This window comes from Ranitomeya variabilis, chromosome 1 (genome assembly GCF_051348905.1).
Source record: "Ranitomeya variabilis isolate aRanVar5 chromosome 1, aRanVar5.hap1, whole genome shotgun sequence".
Classification (NCBI taxonomy): domain Eukaryota; kingdom Metazoa; phylum Chordata; class Amphibia; order Anura; family Dendrobatidae; genus Ranitomeya; species Ranitomeya variabilis.
In genome coordinates, this window is record NC_135232.1 from 389,125,072 (window position 1) to 389,146,438 (window position 21,367).

The 21,367-nt window shown below is 46.4% G+C and overlaps 1 protein-coding gene across 3 annotated transcripts in view; it reads right to left on the minus strand.

The window, feature by feature from the left end:
- Positions 1-21,367, minus strand: part of CFAP95 (cilia and flagella associated protein 95) — a 101,675-nt gene that overhangs the window by 64,326 nt on the left and 15,982 nt on the right. For all 3 annotated transcript variants that reach the window (XM_077249070.1, XM_077249069.1, XM_077249071.1), the window contains exon 3: positions 17,997-18,118. In XM_077249070.1, coding sequence (XP_077105185.1) covers positions 17,997-18,118 — 122 coding nt within the window. The remainder of the gene's footprint in view (positions 1-17,996; positions 18,119-21,367) is intronic.

Genomic DNA, 21,367 nt, shown 5'->3' on the forward strand with positions numbered 1-21,367 from the left:
ACGAACTGCCGCACCTCCGCAAGGCAAGGATGCAGAAATTAACCCTTCACCATCAGGTCCTTCCATTTCACAAAGGTGGCAATAGATGGAACCCTTTTCGAGCAGTGGGTTTAGGGACTAAGCCCATCCACTAGCTCACCGTAGCTGTCGTTAAGTCTACGTTGGAGGGACCTGAACTCTTTTTGGTACACTTCAGGGGTCAGTTGATATATCCTTATCAGGGCCTGTTTCATGGCCTCATAGTCTCCATCTTAGTTTCGAGGGAAAGCAGAGAACACCTCCAGTGATTTGCCTCATAGACCTGGGGTTAAGTATCAAGCCCACTGGTCATTCGGCAACTGGTACTGTCTACAGGCCTTTTCGAATGCCCTAAAAATTGTGTCCAGATCCCGGTCCTTTTCCATGACAAGAGAATGCTCGGGATCAGGTTTATAGGTGTTGACAGTATCACTGCTCAGTGGAGCAGATCGCTGCATCTGAAATCAGACTAACTCCAGATGATCCCGCGCCTCTAGCTCAGCTTGTCGCTCTGCAACCTCTCGCTATTGTTATGCAGTGTTTCTCTAGGCTTGTTTCTCTGCAGCCTCTTGCTTGACTTGTCGCTCGGCAGCTTCTCATTTTCATTCTGCAGCATCTCTCTTGGCTTGGCGCTCTGCAAATTTCCGCTCTGCTTGGCATTCTTGTAGCACAAGCTGAATTGAGGGTCACATCCTTCCATTTGCTGTAGATTCTGTGGCAAGCAAGTGTTCATTCCACTCTGGGAGCTAACTTTGCTGACGGCCCCCTCTTGTCAGACAGTTCTGAACCAGTTCCCCAACTGGGTATCCTGGTGCTACACTGGTCCTGGGCCCTGGGGCCACATTGTGTCGGTGTCTGGCATTGTCCTCAACCAAGGTTACAGATCAATATATCTTTCTCTTTCTCTGTCCCATCAAGACCTCACTCCTCACACAAATGGATCAGCACAGCTTTTTCATGCTTCTTATGAGCAGCTGCCATCTTAGCTTAACTGTAGTGCCGGTGTAATAATTATAGGGAATAACTCAGGAGACTTTTTGCGTGGAACAAGACAACTACAGGACACAGTTTTATAAGTGGTAAAGTCTATATTATCACACGGTGATTCAAACAGGTGCAGAGAGAAACTCAAGTCCACAACACTTGGTGCAAATAATAAACGCAGCTTTATCAGTCTATAGAAACTTCAGAGGAAAATGCAATCAAGCAGAAAGTCTATGAAGCACAGTTATTCTTGAGGATACTTGACACGAATAAATCCTTGTCTTAGTCCAGGCACAGATAGATATGGTTATTAGGCAGTTCAAATCATATCTTAGCTCAACCAGGGAGGCCTGGTTAATAGTCTCCGGCTATTGCAAAGCAGCAACAGCTTACATAACCAGCAAATGCAGATGGAAGTAAACACAAACAGCAGATGAAGGAGGATTACTGGAAACTTGTGTATGTGCAGCGCCCCAGAGTCCTGGTCGTTGCAGTACTGTGGCTCCGCCACTAAGGGGAGCTATGGTACGTCGGATGGCACTGAAGGAGTTCATCTGAGCAAGTATCACAGACACCAATACATTTCACCGCCGGGCCTCCAGGGGGAGCTAAGGGTTCTATTTACTAGGCCACTCTCCACACACTGGTAAAACTGGGGGTCAGGCAGGAAGTTAGACAGAAAGCTGACTGGGTTGGAGCCAGGCAACACCTTGGGGCAGAGGGTGTTGCAGGGGAAGATTCGGTAGGGTCTCTGTCAGGGGTGGGATCCTGACAGAGGCTTGGCAAACAGAGAGAACGTCACGGGACCGTGCCTGCTCAGTATAGCGGCGGTGCCCAAGGAAGGACTAGAAGCGAGATAGATTGTGCTGAGTGAGAAACGAGATCAAAGAAACAAGGAGAATACCAGTAGGGGTCGTGCTGTAAGATCGAGGCAACATCCTACTGAGGCGCAAACAACCGGTGGCCGGAACGCCGAAGGAAGTATTTCTATATACAGCTTCAGGCAATACTTCGAACCTACGGCAGGACAGTCAGTCTCAGGCGGGCTGTCTCACTTAAATCACCTATGCAGTCTTTGGGGGGCAACTTGTGGAGAGGGGCGACTCTAGGGTCCCGGAAGAGCTCCGAGCCTACCCGTCAAACGGGTGCCATCCTAACCGTAACATCAGGGAGGGACGGAGGATTAGCAGAACATCATCTAATCGAGTTGTGAGGGAACTTAAGAAACAGACACAACAGTTGTGGGGACTTTCCGTAAGCACAGCAGGGAAGGACCGCAACACATAGCGCAAGAAGGAAGGCACAGATTTCCACCTGTTAAGAGAACTCTGGAGGTGCCATCGGACCGGCCGGACTTGCGCAGCCTGTTGAACCGTATTCTGGACTGAGGACCCAGAGATCTTCAGTAAAGAGGTAAAGAGACTGCAACCTGGTGTCCTCGTTATTTACTGCACCGCACCACCACCATTATCCATCATATCTACCACTGACTGTGCGCCCCTCGGCAGGGTCACGGATCGGGCCTAGCCACCGTGACAACCCCAGAACAGAGACTCAGAGGCCCGGTACCGGGTACCCCTCGGCCCTGCGGCGGTGGGGGCGCTACAACTTGGCGTCACGAACAGGATCTACTTAAGCCTGATGAATCAGGTCATGTGTGCCTTGGGACTGTGATTTATTGTGCTTGGACTGTGCTTTATTGAGAGACTGTGTATTGCCGTTTGCCGCCAGAAGTTCCCGCCAAAATCGCCGCCATTGCTACACCAAAGAAGAAGGAGGGCGTGCCATGGGAGGAGACTACCAAAGTGGCGCCAGAAGCGGCGACCGCCCCCTGCGCCTCTTACTGCAAAGCGAGGACCTGCCTCAAAGCAGAGGACCACCCCTTGATTTGCAACGGCGGGAAGCGGGTGACGGAGAAGCTCGACCCCGGAGAAATGGCGGAGCCAGGTGCATGCACTGCCACCGACTATCAGACAGCGATGATGAGCAGCAGGTGCCTGAACGAGGGGGGAGCAATCCCGGCTTGCCCTCATCCACCAGAGGCGGACCTACGTCCACCGCAGCGGACGGATCTGAATTCCTCGGAACCGGCTGCGGAACTGAGTCTACCCATCCCGTCCTCAGAGCCAGCGGAGGAGGAACCATGGTGGGCGGAGCCGCATCCGGGGACCACATTGGAGGAGCCGCGGTCCGGGCTGCAGCCGACTCCAGCATCCTCGTTAATGGACCGGATCGACATCGGTGGAATCACATCAGGCGCAGGTATGGAAGACGCCCCTGCTCCCCCGCTCGGTCCCGCTCCCGCGACCGGCCCTCACTCCAGTAAAAGCCGTCTCCTCTCGGCAGAGCTAGTAGTGTTACCCCCCGATGCGATGGGGAAGCTGGTACCACCGCTGCCGACTAGGATGGGAGAACCCATCGACGTGGGCCCGGATGGGGTGATCCTCCAGTGGGACACCCCCCGGGCTGGGCCAGATGGAGTTCGGGAGGAAGGATTCACCCTTGCTGTGCTTACTTGGGAACAATACAAACAATGCTTGATCCTACATTGGAAAAGGCAAAAAGAGGCAGAGCTGACCGACCCACCGAGGGTACAACAATCGCCTCTTGCATGTGATGACAGGGACATGGTAAAGCGGGGCACTGTGTTGGCCTTCCACCCGAAGAGGGGATGGGGCTCCATACAGGAACCGGGGCTACCAACTGACGTCTTCGTTGCCAGTTGCAACGTGAAGACTCCCTGCTGTGGCCGAAGTGGTGACCCATTGCAAAAGGGGGATCAGGTGACTTACACCCGTCATCAGAATGCATACGGGTGGTATGCCCGGAACGTGCACCGCTGTGAGCTTGGGAGAGCGTCATCTGCTACGTCAACCATGATGGAACCGGACGTGACAGATCTTACCAATATAGCCGCCATACGTCTCCTTGCAGCGACTGAGCTGGCGGCTAGAGTCCGCCTTCGGGTTCAGACATCAGGTGGCCTGACTGCACCAGGGAAATCCACCAGTGATACTGGTGCGGCATCAGCTGCTGACCTAGGATCAAAGCCTGCACAGTCGAAAGGTGCCCACTTTCGGCTGATGTCTTGTGATTTACTATGAAGATAAACCTCGATACCATGAGAATGTAAATAGTTCCTTGCTTAACTGTTTGTCTACTGTTTGCTGCTAAACCCGTCCTGGGTTAACTCTTAAAGGGATCCCTTTGTTGACCCGGGATCCCTATTGCTTTTTGGTTATTTCCTATTTTATTTCTACGTTATCAAGAAATGCCGCAATCATGAACAGTGCATGATACAAACTTTTTGTAAATAGTTTGCACCTTCTTAAAGGTGCTCCCTACTTTTACTTAAAGAGAGACTCTTTGCGAAGATACCGCACCGGAGCCTTTGATGAGTATGGACCGGTAGCCTGAGAAGATATGCTACCTCATAAAGACTTGGTCCCCTCTTAAAGGGGATGTCCATCTGTGTACTTATGAGTAATATTGCCTTAAAACAGTAAAGTGATAACGATGCCTTGAAAGAAAATGATAATGTTTACATGTAAAAGTTATATGTATTGAACTAGTTAATTGTAAAAGAATGCTGATAATGTTTTCCGAAAGAAAGTGAAAGTTAGAAGAAAGATGCAGTGGGCCCGTAGGGGTAGACGTAGTGTCCTGCATAGTTGCTAGTAAGAAAGTAATGATGGAAGTTAATGCTTTAAGAAAATGTTGATAACGTTGATAGAAAATGAGGATAGAAGGTAAACCCTGAGTCCTCCTAGGAGCCATATAGAGATGGCTCAGTGCTCTTAAAATTGAAAGTAATGTTATGTTCTATACTGTGTATAGTAGTTGAAAAGACAGAAGGCTCGGGCTGAAAGGAGCGGTCCTGTAAGAAAGGAGAGGCAGTAGGTCTGGTGCCGTTAGGACAGGCGGTCCTGCAGATTTAAAGAAGGAGAATGAAAAAGTTAAATTGCCTTATAATGTGATTATAAGAGGGTCTTTTGCAGATATTGAGTGTACGTCCTTAAAGGCGATGTTAAATTATTGTTCAAGAATTTGTACTAAGTAGAATACCCGGTTGGGTAAGAAAAGTTACTTATAGCATGTTGCTATGATATTTAACCATGTTTGTAACGTTCAAGTGTCCTCACCTCCCATAAAGGGAAGCTCTGTTCAAGTATACTTATTGTTATTTGCACTCAACAAATTGTATGTCTTTTTGCTAATCTGTATTGTTGTTTTCTTCCCAGTCCCGGAGTACTGGATTTAACCGGGGGGGGAGTGCAGCGCCCCAGAGTCCTGGTCGTTGCAGTACTGTGGCTCCGCCACTAAGGGGAGCTATGGTACGTCGGATGGCACTGAAGGAGTTCATCTGAGCAGGTATCACAGACACCAATACATTTCACCGCCGGGCCTCCAGGGGGAGCTAAGGGTTCTATTTACTAGGCCACTCTCCACACACTGGTAAAACTGGGGGTCAGGCAGGAAGTTAGACAGAAAGCTGACTGGGTTGGAGCCAGGCAACACCTTGTGGCAGAGGGTGTTGCAGGGGAAGATTCGGTAGGGTCTCTGTCAGGGGTGGGATCCTGACAGAGGCTTGGCAAACAGAGAGAACGTCACGGGACCGTGCCTGCTCAGTATAGCGGCGGTGCCCAAGGAAGGACTAGAAGCGAGATAGATTGTGCTGAGTGAGAAACGAGATCAAAGCAACAAGGAGAATACCAGTAGGGGTCATGCTGTAAGATCGAGGCAACATCCTACTGAGGCGCAAACAACCGGTGGCCGGAACGCCGAAGGAAGTATTTCTATATACAGCTTCAGGCAATACTTCGAACCTACGGCAGGACAGTCAGTCTCAGGCCGGCTGTCTCACTTAAATCACCTATGCAGTCTTTGGGGGGCAACTTGTGGAGAGGGGCGACTCTAGGGTCCCGGAAGAGCTCCGAGCCCACCCGTCAAACGGGTGCCGTCCTAACCGTAACATCAGGGAGGGACGGAGGATTAGCAGAACATCATCTAATCGAGTTGTGAGGGAACTTAAGAAACAGACACAACAGTTGTGGGGACTTTCCGTAAGCACAGCAGGGAAGGACCGCAACACATAGCGCAAGAAGGAAGGCACAGATTTCCACCTGTTAAGAGAACTCTGGAGGTGCCATCGGACCGGCCGGACTTGCGCAGCCTGTTGAACCGTATTCTGGACTGAGGACCCAGAGATCTTCAGTAAAGAGGTAAAGAGACTGCAACCTGGTGTTCTCGTTATTTACTGCACCGCACCACCACCATTATCCATCATATCTACCACTGACTGTGCGCCCCTCGGCAGGGTCACGGATCGGGCCTAGCCACCGTGACAACCCCAGAACAGAGACTCAGAGGCCCGGTACCGGGTACCCCTCGGCCCTGCGGCGGTGGGGGCGCTACATATGCAGCAGGAACTCAGAGCAGAGTAGCAGGATCACCACACAGGTTCACAGGAGCAGGTGTATAGCCAGAGAGTAATCAGAGGTCAGGAGCTGGATGCAAGGCAGAATACTCTAGCACAGACTGAAGGCTGGGGTGGAGTTTTATAGCAGGAGACACAGTGCACATGAGACCAAAGACGCCATCTTGAAAAAGGGCAGTAATGCACAAAAGGTAAAAAATGTTCAGAGTCCTGACAGCCGGCTTCCCTGCACACTGTCCCTCTCCCTTCGGCAGGTATGCCAACTCATTCACCACCGTGCCCCCTGACCTCCTCCTTCCTTGTCTGCTGCCTGGAGTGCTTGCATGGCGCTCAGATCCCCTGGCACTGTGTTAGGGCGCGTGCGCACTCTCTACTTCTTAAAGGGGCCGTGTGCACAGTCCTAAAGTGTCCCAAGCCAATGGCTGAGAGACACTTATTGTTTAAGGCACCTTCACATGCATAGTGGTCCCTGTGAAACATTGTTTGTCTGTTCCTAAACATGCTTGCTAGCTCTCAAGTCCCAGTCTGCTAGTTCTTGCTAGTGTCTGTCTGAGAGCACCTGCCGTGCCAGTGTGTATGTCAGCCAGACCTGCCTGCACTTGCCGTGCTAACCTGTGTATCAGCAGGACCCACCTGCACCAGCTGTGCCAGTCTGTATATCAGCTGGACCAGCCTGCAATTGCCGTGCCAACCTGTGTATCAGCCAGACCCCCAGCACTTGCCATGCCAGGCGTACCAGTCCACATCTTCGTATGCCTGCTGGCATCAGTTGTTCTTACCCTCTGGGCTGTTCCAGCTGCCAGTCTCACGCAGCTGTCATGCGTTCTTGGTCTGTCCTGGAGTAGCACCTGGGATTCATTAGGAGCCAAGCCTAACCCCACCATCAGGGGCTTTAGGGAAAAGTCAGGTACTGATCTAGTCACTCCCCTTCAGGTTCTCCTCAACATAGTGGTTCCATCACTCCCGTTACAGTTTGCACATGCCATGGAATACACTGGCTCTCAGGTGTCCTCTATTTTTGACCTATACCAGGAGGTCCCCCTCCAGAAAGAACAGCAGGATAAAATTCTCTCCTACTTGTGGACAGTAACCAGCCGTCTTGATAAGATGTCAACTCTGGCCGTGCTCGCACCTACGCAAGCTGTGACAACCCCAGCCGTTACCGAACAGCCTGCCAACTATCTGCCCGGCTCTGGATCCCATCTGTCAGCTCCTCCACACTATGGCGGTGACCCTGCCCTAGGTCAGGGGTTTATTAATCAGCGCATGCTGCACTTTGAACTCTTGGCTCATCAGTTAGTTTCCGACCAGGCCAAAGTTGCTTTCATCATGTCCCATCTCCCTGGCGAAGCTCTAGCATTGCTAAATCCCCTATGGAAGAGAGGGGACCCTCTTGTGTCAAACCTCCAATCCTCTCTAGAAGCCTTCCGTAAGGTCTTCGATGAGTCCGGCTGTCCTTTTTCTACAGCATCTTTCCTAATCGAGCTGCGCTACGGTAACCTCACAGTGAGCCAGTACGCTGTTCATTTTTGTACCCTGCCATCCCAACTCCCCTACAATAATGAGGCTCTGGTAGCTACCTTCTGGGAGGGCCTATCTGGGTGATTCAAGGACGAGCTGACCGGTTTTGATATACCCACCTCTTTGGATGACCTGGTGTCCCTGGCAGCCCAGACAGACATCATGTTTATGTAGTGTTCCAAAGAGTTGACCCGTGAAAGAAGATCTGTGCACCCAGCTCCAACCTTCCAAAGGCCGATTACTCAGCAAGCTTCAGCTTCAGTACCTCCCCTTGAGTCTATGCAGTTTCACCAGATGAAGATGGCTAAGCATCGTCAGGAAGCTCGTTGTGCAGAGGGAAAATTCTTTTATTGTGGCAGTCCTGAACATGTAACCTTTCCTGCCCAGAGAAATCGGAAACTCCAGAGCTTAGATCTGTTTGAGAGGCTACCCTGGGTGAGAATCACTCCGCTCTATCATTGACTATGATGGCATCAGTCTCCTGTCGCAACATTCATTTTGCTGAGTCGGCCTACCTGGACTCCGGTTCCGCAGGTAATCTCATCCAACAGGCTATTGTAGAGCGGTATAAAATCCCGATTCAACGTCTACAGGATCCATTGTTGGTTTCATTGATGGATGGTAAACCTCTTTCCGAGACCATTCTTTTCGTTACTAAGCCTGTGGAAATTTGGGTAGGCTATACTCAGAGAAGATCCCTCTCTATGTGCTGTCAGGTCTGTCTCACCCTCTGCTTCTAGGTCTGCCATGGTTGCTGAGACACGAGCCTGTCTTGGACTAGAAATTTGGAGAAGTACTCTGTTGGGGACAGGAATGCCACAAAAACTTCCTTGTTCCCATTCGTCCTGCTCGACACCCGGCGTCTCCATCTAAGTTATCTGGCTTGCCTGCTGCTTATTGGACATACGATGACGTCTTCGACAGGAAGGAGGCTGAGACATTACCACCTCATAGGACATATGACTATCCCATTGACCTCCCTGGCTCCTCTCCTCCACGACGCTGTATCTACCCCCTGTCTCAGGCTGAGACTTGAACCACTTTTGAGTACAGTAAAGAGAATCTAGCCAGAGGATTTATCCAGATGTCTTTGTTAAGAAAAATGACAGGTCACTTTGACCCTGTATCGATTATAGGGGTGTCAAACAAATAGTGATAAAAAATAAGTATCCTCTGCCCCTCATCTCAGAGCTGTTTGATCGTCTTAAAGGTTCCAGAGTCCTCATGAAACTTGACCTGCGGGGAGCATACAATCTGATCCGAATACGCTAGAGGGATGAATGGAAGACGGCCTTTAATACCAGTGATGGCCACTATGAGTATCGTGTAATGCCCTTTGGACTCTGTAATGCCCCTGCAGTCTTTCAAGAACTGGTGAACAACATCTTTTGGGACCTCCTTTACACGTGTGTGATAGTTTACCTAGATGACATCTTGCCGTTTTCTCCCGATCTGTGCACACAGCGGAGGGATGTTTGCAAGGTTCTGCATAGATTAAGGAAGAACCATCTGTATGCCAAGAATGAAAAGTGCATCATTGAGAAGACTTCTCTTCCGTTTCTTGAGTACATCTTCTCTGAGGCTGGCCTGAAAATGGATCCTGAGAAGGTGGCTGCCGTCTTGAAGTGGCCTCGTCCTGATGGACTCCAAGCTATCCAGCGGTTTCACTACTAAAGCTAGTTCATCCTGCATTTTTTCCTCTCAGACCGCCCTTCTTTCTGCCTTGACCCACAAGTGGGCCAACCCTAAGATATGGATTCCTATGGCAGAGAACACCTTTGTGTCTTTGAAACCAGCCTTCTCCTCTGCTCCGATGCTGCATTGAGTGGACAATAATAAATAGTCCTTCCTGGAAGTAGATGCTTCTTCCTCAGGAGCCGGAGCCATTCTTATCCAGAAGTCTCCTTCCGGCTGCATCTTTTCCATAACCTTCTCAGCTCCAAAATGCAACTACTCGGTAGGCGATTGAGAACTGTTAGCAATTAAACTGGTTCTGGAGGAGTGGCGATAATTGCTCAAAGGAGCGCTGCATCCAGTGGTCATCTATACTGCCCACAAGAATCTAACCTATCTGCACTCTTCACAGTGGCTTAATCCACAATTCAGGTGGTCTCTGTTCTTCACCCGCTTCAACTTTACTCTCCATTTCCAGACAGCTGATAAGAAAGTCAAGACGGACGCTCTCTCTACATCTTCCGACCAGGAATAGGAGCTTCAATACATCATTGAGCCCTCCAAAATGATTATGGTCACTCCGTTGGATTTGTCTCGGCTCCCTCCGGAGACACTTACGTTTCTGGAGCAGAAAGGAAGTGGGTCCTTCTATGGGGTCACTCGTCTAAGTTGGCTGGTCATGCCAGACAGAAGAAAACACTTCTCCTCATTTCTCAACATTAGTGGTGGCCGACCCTGCGCAAGGATATCGCGGATTTCGTCTCTGCCTGTCTGTCTTGTGCCCACAACAAGACACCAAAACAATTTCCGACCGCTCGGCTACTTCCTTTTGCCCGTACCATCTGCTCCCTGGCAGCATATTGCAATGGATTTCATCACTGATCTTCCACTATCGAGTGTGCCATCATCTGGGTGGTTGTGAATCGATTTTCCAAGTTGGCTCGTGTCACTACACTCTCCGGGTGTTCAATCTGCTCCAGTGCTTGCAGAGAAATTTATTCTACACATTTTCCGCCTCCATGGTTTCCCACTCCATACTGTCTCGGATAGAGGAGTCCTGTTTACTTCTCGCTTCTGGAGGGCCTCCTGCAAGCTACTGGGAAAGGCACCAGCTAGGAGAGGACCAGATTGTTACTATCTCCTTTTGGAGCAATCTGGTCCTCTCCTAGCTGGTGCCTTTCCCAAAAACAAGTACACTCCCCTGATGAGAAAGAAATGTGTCAGGAGGGATTTTTCAATCAGAATAAGGTATACTTGGATACTGCCCTTGCTAGGGCAGGAGTCGATGCAGAGGGCACAACAGGGTAGCTTGAGGAATGTTTCTCGACTGAGGATGTAACCCGGATGCCAGTCTGCAAGTGAATTAGATGAGATCCACACCTTTTCTATCTTTCTTTGCACTTTTTTGCACAAGGGCATATACCGTATGTATCTGTTGTTCTAGTCCTATCACTAATGTTCAGGTATTAATGAATTCTAATTGTATCTCTTTAACAACTTATCACCTTTAGTGAAGAGATCAACATGAGACTAGTGTAAATTACTGTATTCTGACAGAAGCAGCTCTTTTTAGATATACATCCACTTTGTTTTAATATATATCAATAAAAGTTATTTTTAGAGTATCGTTTTGGTTGTTCAAGCAGAAAGCAAAAAAACAAACAAACAAAAAAAAACATAACAACAAACAAAACAATGAAATTCCAGCATGGGAAGAAGGAGGTATTGACCTGAACCAACCTGACAACTAAGCAAAGTTTTGGCTAAAATGCACAGCAGTTAATTCATGAAAGTCAAACTTAATTTCTTCTGACCAGCCTTTAAGTAGCGTGCTACAATATAAAGGGGAATATAGCGTGTAACCTGGCATCAACTTATTTTATTACTTAAAGATGATGTCAAATACTTCTCACTGCAAACACAATCTATACAAAATATAAATGAAGTACAACCAGAAACAGCTTATGTCTGAATATTCTCATTAAATTCATCACACTGTCTTATTTCAAGGGCATAAGGACATACAGAGAGAAAGCAGCCCCCACTATAGCAGATGAATTACACGCTTGCCCCTTATTAAAATGCAGGACATATGAGCACAGAGCTGAACTCATAGTGATTCGCTGATCCCCAGGGGGGTCTCAATCTAATGGCGCTTTTAGACAAGCTAATAAGGCCTCAAGAGTTGTTAGAAATGATTGTTCCAGACTATCAGCCAATCTAAACAGGCCAGCAATCACCCGACAAAAAAGTAAAATGCTCATTCATGAGGTGCAATTATTTTTAAGCTGCACATTGCCCCATGTAAACGGAACATGTGCTGCCGATAACATGGCTTTCTATGAGCGCATGAATTTAATCGGCCGATCTAATCAGGCCAGTAAATGATAGCCGATCATCTCGTATATAGCCAACTGGAAGATGTTTAAGAGCTTCGATTTGCCCGTGTATAGGGGTCATTAGGCTGTCACATCTGTGTTATAGTTTGTTATGAACAGAAACCAATATGCAGTGCCACACTCCTCACCCATCAGACCGCACTGACACCTAACAGACCCCACTATTTTATAATATAATCTGTTGTGAATTTGGATTCTGGGCTCCCCCGGTGGCCGCTTGTGGAATTGGACTTGTCATCCTCTTTCCTGTTTCACCTGATTCCATCAGTAGTGGGTGTCGCTATTTAAGCTCATTTCTCTGGTGGTTTCTTGCCGGTCAACAATGTTATCTGATGCCTCTCAGTGCTTGTTCCTGCTTCTAGACTACTACTAGATAAGTTGGACTTTTGTCCATGTTTTGTTTTGCCTATTTGTTCCAGTTCACAGCTGAAGTTTTGTTACTGTGTCTGGAAAGCTCTCGTTGATCAGGGATTGCTACTCTGGCGTTATGAGTTAATGCCAGAGTTTAAGGTAATCTCTGGATGGTGTTTTGTTAGTGTTTTTCTGCTGACCATGAAAGTATACTATCTGTCTTCTGCTATCTAGTAAGCGGACCTCAAATTTGCTAAGACTATTTTCCTGCTGCGTTTGTTGTTTCATCTGAACTCACCGTCATTATATGTGGGGGGCTACTGTCTTCTTTGGAATATTTCTCTAGAGGTGAGCCAGGTCTTATATTTCCCTCTGCTAGCTATTTAGGTCTTAGGCCAGAGCTGGGCATCTAGCGTTAAATAGGAAATGCTACCTGGCTATTTCTAGTTGCGCGGCAGGCTTAGTTCATGGTCAGTATAGTTCCATCTTCCGAGAGCTTGTCCCTCTATAGGCTTGCTATGATCTCTGCCTGCAGAGATCATGACAGTTTGACCGGCCATAAAGTGTTAAAGACCCAGGTTGAGAAAGGAGAGTTATAAGAAGTCTGCTGAAATTTTTTTTTTTTTTTTTTTCCTCCAGTCTGCCTTGCTGCAGTCTTTTCTCTCTCTCTCCTCCTAATCTCTGTATGCTCTGTGTGCACCTGACAATAATGGATCTCCAGAGTGTAACTGCGGGTTTGAATAATTGCACCGGTTTAGGATGTTATGGTGGGGTTCCCTTTGCCTGCAGGTCTGAATGAGTCCATGACAATGGCTATTCAGATTGATAGGCGTCTGCGGGAGCGCAAACCGGTGCACCATCTGGCGGTGTCTATGGAAAAGACGCCAGAAAGTATGCAGTGTGATAGAATTCTGTCCAGGAGCGAGCGACAGAATTTTAGACGGAAGAATGGATTGTGTTTCTATTGTGGGGATTCTACTCATGTTATTTCAGCATGCTCTAGGCGTACAAAGAAGCTTGATAAGTCTGTTTCCATTAGCACCATTCAGTCTAAGTTTATTTTGTCTGTAACCCTGATTTGCTCTTTGTCATCCATTGCCACGGACGCCTATGTTGACTCTGGCGCCGCTCTGAGTCTTATGGATTGGTCCTTTGCCAATCGTTGTGGTTTTGATTTAGAGCCTTTGGAGACTCTTATTCCTCTGAAGGGGATTGACTCCACCCCATTGGCTAATAATAAACCACAATACTGGACACAAGTAACCATGCGTATCAATCCGGATCACCAGGAGATTATTCGTTTCCTGGTGCTGTATAATTTACATGACGATTTGGTACTGGGATTGCCATGGTTGCAGTCTCACAACCCAGTCTTGGACTGGAGAGCAATGTCTGTGTTGAGCTGGGGATGTAAGGGTATTCATGGGGACGTACCTTTGGTTTCTATTTCGTCGTCCATTCCCTCTGAAGTCCCTGAGTTCCTCTCTGATTATCAAGACGTCTTTGACGAACCCAAGCTTGGGTCGTTACCTCCGCACCGTGAGTGCGATTGTGCCATAGATTTGATACCGGGTTGTAAATATCCAAAGGGTCGTTTGTTTAATTTGTCTGTGCCGGAACATGCTGCTATGCGGGAATATATAAAGGAGTCTTTGGAAAAGGGACATATTCGTCCATCTTCTTCTCCCTTGGGAGCTGGGTTTTTCTTTGTCTCAAAAAAAGACGGCTCTTTGAGACCATGTATTGATTATCGGCTTCTGAATAAGATCACTGTTAAGTATCAATACCCATTGCCATTGCTTACTGATTTGTTTGCTCGTATAGAGGGTGCTAAGTGGTTCTCTAAAATTGATCTTCGTGGGGCGTATAATTTGGTGCGGATCAGGCAGGGGGATGAGTGGAAGACCGCATTTAATACGCCCGAGGGCCACTTTGAGTATTTGGTCATGCCTTTTGGTCTTTCTAATGCCCCTTCAGTTTTCCAGTCTTTTATGCATGATATTTTCCGCGATTTTCTGGATAAATTTATGATAATATATCTGGATGATATTCTGATTTTTTCTGATGACTGGGACTCTCATGTCCAGCAGGTCAGGAGAGTTTTTCAGGTTCTGCGGTCTAATTCTTTATGTGTGAAGGGGTCTAAGTGCGTTTTTGGGGTCCAGAAAATTTCCTTTTTGGGGTATATTTTTTCTCCCTCTTCCATTGAGATGGATCCCGTCAAGGTGCAAGCTATTTGTGACTGGACTCAGCCCTCCTCTCTTAAGGGTCTTCAGAGATTTTTGGGCTTTGCCAACTTTTACCGCCGATTTATTGCTGGTTTTTCGGATGTCGTTAAACCACTGACTGATTTGACCAGACAAGGCGCTGATGTTGCTAATTGGTCCCCTCATGCTGTAGAGGCCTTTCAGGAGCTTAAGCGCCGTTTTGCCTCTGCCCCTGTGTTGCGTCAGCCTGATGTGAATCTGCCTTTTCAGGTTGAGGTTGACGCTTCGGAGATCGGAGCTGGGGCAGTGTTGTCGCAGAAAGGTTCCGACTGCTCCGTCATTAGGCCTTGTGCCTTCTTTTCTCGCAAATTTTCGCCCGCAGAGCGGAATTATGATGTTGGGAATCGGGAGCTTTTGGCCATGAAGTGGGCGTTTGAGGAGTGGCGCCATTGGCTCGAGGGGGCTAGACATCAGGTGGTGGTATTGACTGACCACAAAAATTTGATTTATCTTGAGACTGCCAGACGCCTGAATCCTAGACAGGCGCGCTGGTCTTTATTTTTTTCTCGCTTTAATTTTGTGGTGTCATACCTACCGGGTTCTAAGAATGTTAAGGCAGATGCCCTTTCTAGGAGTTTTGACCCGGACTCTCCTGGTAATTCTGAACCCACAGGTATCCTTAGGGAGGGAGTAATTTTGTCGGCCGTTTCTCCTGATCTGCGGCGGTCCTTGCAAGAGTTTCAGGCGGATAGACCGGATCGTTGTCCGCCTGATAGACTGTTTGTTCCGGATGATTGGACCAGCAGAGTCATCTCTGAGGTACATTCTTCTGCATTGGCAGGTCATCCCGGAATTTTTGGTACCAGGGATTTGGTGGCAAGATCCTTCTGGTGGCCTTCTCTGTCACGAGATGTGCGAGTCTTTGTGCAGTCATGTGACGTTTGTGCTCGGGCCAAGTCTTGTAGTTCTCGGGCTAGCGGACTGCTGTTGCCCTTGCCTATTCCTAAGAGGCCTTGGACACACATCTCGATGGATTTTATTTCAGATCTGCCTGTTTCCCAGAAGATGTCTGTCATCTGGGTGGTCTGTGACCGTTTCTCTAAAATGGTCCATTTGGTTCCTCTGCCCAAGTTGCCTTCTTCTTCTGAGTTGGTTCCTCTGTTTTTTCAGAATGTTGTCCGATTGCACGGTATTCCTGAGAATATTGTTTCTGACAGAGGTACCCAATTTGTGTCTAGATTTTGGCGGGCATTCTGTGCTAGGATGGGCATAGATTTGTCTTTTTCGTCTGCTTTTCACCCTCAGACTAATGGCCAGACCGAGCGGACTAATCAGACCCTTGAGACATATCTGAGGTGTTTTGTCTCTGCTGACCAGGATGATTGGGTTGCTTTTTTGCCATTGGCAGAGTTCGCCCTCAATAATCGGGCCAGTTCTTCCACCTTGGTGTCCCCGTTTTTCTGTAATTCGGGGTTTCACCCTCGATTTTCCTCCGGTCAGGTGGAATCCTCGGATTGTCCTGGAGTGGATGCGGTGGTAGAGAGATTGCATCACATTTGGGGGCAGGTTATGGACAATTTGAAGTTGTCCCAGGAGAAGACTCAGCGTTTTGCCAACCGTCATCGTCGTGTTGGTTCTCGGCTTTGTGTTGGAGATTTAGTGTGGTTGTCTTCTCGTTTTGTCCCTATGAGGGTCTCTTCTCCTAAGTTTAAACCTCGGTTCATCGGCCCTTATAGAATATTGGAGATTCTTAATCCTGTTTCTTTCCGTTTGGACCTCCCTGCGTCCTTTTCCATTCATAACGTTTTTCATCGGTCGTTATTGCGCAGGTATGAGGTACCTGTTGTACCTTCAGTTGAGCCTCCTGCTCCGGTGTTGGTTGAGGGTGAGTTGGAGTACGTTGTGGAGAAAATTTTGGACTCTCGTGTTTCCAGACGGAAACTCCAGTATCTGGTCAACTGGAAGGGTTACGGCCAGGAGGATAATTCTTGGGTCAATGCATCTGATGTTCATGCTTCTGATCTTGTTCGTGCCTTCCATAGGGCTCATCCTGGTCGCCCTGGTGGATCTGGTGAGGGTTCGGTGCCCCCTCCTTGAGGGGGGGGTACTGTTGTGAATTTGGATTCTGGGCTCCCCCGGTGGCCGCTTGTGGAATTGGACTTGTCATCCTCTTTCCTGTTTCACCTGATTCCATCAGTAGTGGGTGTCGCTATTTAAGCTCATTTCTCTGGTGGTTTCTTGCCGGTCAACAATGTTATCTGATGCCTCTCAGTGCTTGTTCCTGCTTCTAGACTACTACTAGATAAGTTGGACTTTTGTCCATGTTTTGTTTTGCCTATTTGTTCCAGTTCACAGCTGAAGTTTTGTTACTGTGTCTGGAAAGCTCTCGTTGATCAGGGATTGCTACTCTGGCGTTATGAGTTAATGCCAGAGTTTAAGGTAATCTCTGGATGGTGTTTTGTTAGTGTTTTTCTGCTGACCATGAAAGTATACTATCTGTCTTCTGCTATCTAGTAAGCGGACCTCAAATTTGCTAAGACTATTTTCCTGCTGCGTTTGTTGTTTCATCTGAACTCACCGTCATTATATGTGGGGGGCTACTGTCTTCTTTGGAATATTTCTCTAGAGGTGAGCCAGGTCTTATATTTCCCTCTGCTAGCTATTTAGGTCTTAGGCCAGAGCTGGGCATCTAGCGTTAAATAGGAAATGCTACCTGGCTATTTCTAGTTGCGCGGCAGGCTTAGTTCATGGTCAGTATAGTTCCATCTTCCGAGAGCTTGTCCCTCTATAGGCTTGCTATGATCTCTGCCTGCAGAGATCATGACAATAATCCACTGAGCTGTACAATTGTTTTTTCTTCCAAATATGATGGAATCTACAACAGGGGCTTTAATGTAGATGAAACCAAAGACTTAGAAGAAGATGAAGAAATAGACGTAACCCCTTCCAAAGCCCGAGACATTATATAATAAAGTAAAACACACAGACATGCATTTAAAGGGGTTGTCTATTACATTTAATGTTCCTCTATTAAACTACCTACTGTATTCCTAATGTGCCTAAACTGCCCTATGAGGAAAGCCTTTCACTCCTGTTAGGTTGATGTTCTTTCCAAGATGGGGAGAAGTAAGGAGAAAGCTTCAGACGGAGACAAGGAAACATGAAAGGAGGGTGTCGTGATAGGAAGGGACAGAGGAGGAACAAATTGTATTTATAAAAGGTAATGAACTGGTTTTTTTCAACTGAGTTTATTTTAACAATCTAGATTAGGAGTCAAAGAATTGAATGAAGTGGACAACCTCATTAATGTTTCTAGGTACACAGTGTAATAAATTGCAGATAGGCTAAAACTCAAACCTTGGGGTTGAAAATCTCAATTTACCTGTAAACTATAGAGCAAGTTACCTTTTAAGATTGAGAGTATCAAAGTTGTCCTCATTGACCATTTGTTTGCCAACATCTCGGACTTCATAGTCACCTTTCAGATAAACTTGAGACAGCTGATGTTCAGTTGTGGTATTCCAGTCCTGAATAAAATAATACAAATTATGACAATTGGTCACATTTTTTATATTTTAATAGACTTGTTTTTTCAACTTGTATTTTGTCCATGTTCAAATTTGCCACATAGTAATTTGTAAAATCCAAAATTTTTAAAAGATTTATCTAACTTCATTGGAAAGTCATAACTCAAGACCAAAACGTTTATAGTGCTGATAATGACAGGAAGGCAGTCACTTTAGCGGGGTTCTCCAAAAATGTAATTAAATACCCATAATCACAGAATTCAAATGGCAGCCAGTTCTGGTCACATGTCAGGACGTGCAGCAGTCATAAAACCAGTATCGTAAGCACATATACCTCAGAGAGCCGAGGAGAAGGGCTGTGACGAGAAAAAAATAAATCTTTCATGCTCAGTCATGTGGGAAGATTTATTTTCTCTCGCATCTGAGCCCTTCTCCGAAGTTCACTGAGATGTGAGCTTACAATAATGATCTTTTGACTGCAACCGGATAAGTGATTAGATAGGGCTGCCATTTGAAATACATGTTGGAGGCCATTTTAATATAGAATTTTATTGTTTGAAGCCAAACTACTATAGTATGAACACTTGTTACCCATTCGCCCATACAAACATGCCAGCAATCATCCAACCAATGAGCAAAATGTTCATTTATCAGGAAAAATAATTTTTATATATGCACAAAATTCATGGTTATTGGCAGCACATTGACCAATGTAAACAGGTGAAGAATTGTACACAACATAATAGCGTAAGGGACTTGAACAATCATATTAGTAATCATCCTGTGTCCATCACTGTTCCTTTGGCCTGTTTAATGCAGTAAACAACGACATATCAGCTTGCATATAGCCGACTGGGGGTTGTTTAACAGTTTGGATTGGCAAGTCTACATGGAAAATAAGCCTACAAAACGACACTTTCCATGATTCTTCTTTTCCTCCCAGTTGCAGTGTACAGACCATACCTCATCTGACAGATCTCTGCAACTAAACCCTTTAAATTATCTTCTTTTTTTGTGTAATGGCCACTGATGCATAGGAACTATTACATGACCTGAAGTTTATTTTATAGAACTGGGTGCACCATGGAAATGTCATGTGAAGAATATTTTATACAAGTCAATATCGACACTTTAACAAGCCTTGCAATATTAGTTAGGATAAAAGCCAAATCAGAATCCCAATTTGCAGGCACTAGAGTTCAAGTCCTCTTCCACTTGACCTGGCTTGTCAATCTCCACAAGGAGTAACCTTATCCCTTAGTTCCCAGCCTTAAGCCCCCGTCTCACTAAGCGAGATCGCTAGCGAGATCGCTGCTGAGTCACAAGTTTTGTGACGCAACAGCGACCTCAGTAGCGATCTCGCTATGTGTGACACGTAGCAGCGACCAGGCCCCTGCTGTGAGATCGCTGGTCGTGTCGGAATGGCCTGGACCTTTTTTTGATCGTTGAGGTCCCGCTGGGTAGCACACATCGCTGTGTTTGACACCTTACCAACGACCTCGTTGACGACTCAGACACTGAATCGTCATAATAGCTCCCATGTGACATCGTTGTACAGGTCGCTACAGGTCGCTGGTGAGATGTCAAACAGTGAGATCACAGCTGCGATCGTTGGAGATCTCACTGTTTGACATCTCACCAGCGACCACATAGCGACGCAGCAACGATCCCTGACAGGTTGTATCGTTGTCGGGATCGCTTTAGCGTCGCTAAGTGAGACGGGGCCTTTAGCCTTTAACCTAGCCGAATCAGATCTCATACTCTACACTGCCGAGGGGCAGTACACCAAAACACCATGTCTGCAAATTGAGATTCTGGTTTGGCTTTTATCCTAAGTCATATGGCAAGGCTCGTTAAAGAGTCGATATCAACTTGGAGGATTGCTACTTCCAATAGGTCCACTAGACTTCAAGTCCTCGTCCTCTCTGAAGAGACCATTTGCATATTTAATATAGAGGAGTGCTTCTCAAACTGTGAGGTGATGTGCCCTGTAGTTAATGAGGCTCAGTTCTGTAGGAGCTTTCGCAGAAGTTTTTTCTATGGCTACATATATATGGTTTACCAGCATAATTCACTCCTTTTGCGCCCTTTAACTCCTTCATGCTAGACATGTTTTTGTTTTTTCCCTGCTCCAAGAGCTTTAACTTTTCTATACCCCCATCAGCACAACTGTATGAGGGCTTGCTTTTGGCAGGACAAGTTGCATTTTCTATTGACGCCATCAATAAGCAATTCAGTGAAAAGCTGAAAAATGTCAAATAGGGTAAAAAAAAATTGCAAAAATTTTAACTTTGTTTATTGGGTTTCATTTTCACAGCATTCATTGTGTAGTAAACATTAGTTGGAAATATAATTCTTCAAGGCAGTAATGTTTGCAATGCCAAACATATTTAAAAAAAATGCTGACGTGTTTCGATTTGTGTTGGCATTTTCTAAGATCTATGACTTCTTATTTTTCAGTTGATGGAGCTGGGTGAAGGCTTTTTTTTAAAATGGAGAACTGTATTTTTTTATTGGTACCATTTTGGGGTATATACAATGTTTTGATAATTTATTACTGCATTTTTTGAGGGAGATGTCGTGACCAAAAAAATTGAATTTCTGAGGTTTCGATTTTTTATTTCAAATTTTGCAGAATTAAACACACGAGTTAATTACTTTAATATTTTTCATAGCTCAGGGTCTTATGCAGCGACACCAAATATATTTATTTTTATTTCTGAATTGGGAAAAGGGAGGATATATATATATATATACACACACACACACACACACACACACACACACACACACACACACAGCTCTGGTAAAAGATAAGGGACCACTGCAATATTTTTCAGTTTGTCTGATTTTTGAGTAAAATGTAACTTGTTCTTTTATTCTATAAACTACTGACAACATGTCTCCAAAGTTCCAAGCAATAAATTTTGTATTTATTTTCTGAAAATGAGAAATGGTCAAAATAGCAAAAAAATGCATTGCTTGCAGACCTCAAATAATGCAAAAAAAAAAAAAAAGTTCATAATCATTTAGAAACAACAACACTAATGTTTTAACTCAGGAAGTCTTAGCATACTTTCCACCAGTCTTTCACACTGCCTTTGGGTGATCTTATGCCACTCCTGGTACAAACATTTAAGCAGTTCTTCTTTGTTTGATGGCTTGTGACTATCCATCTTCCTCTTGATTATATTCCAGAGGTTTTCAATGGGGTTCAGGTCTGGAGATTGGGCTACCCATGACAGGGAT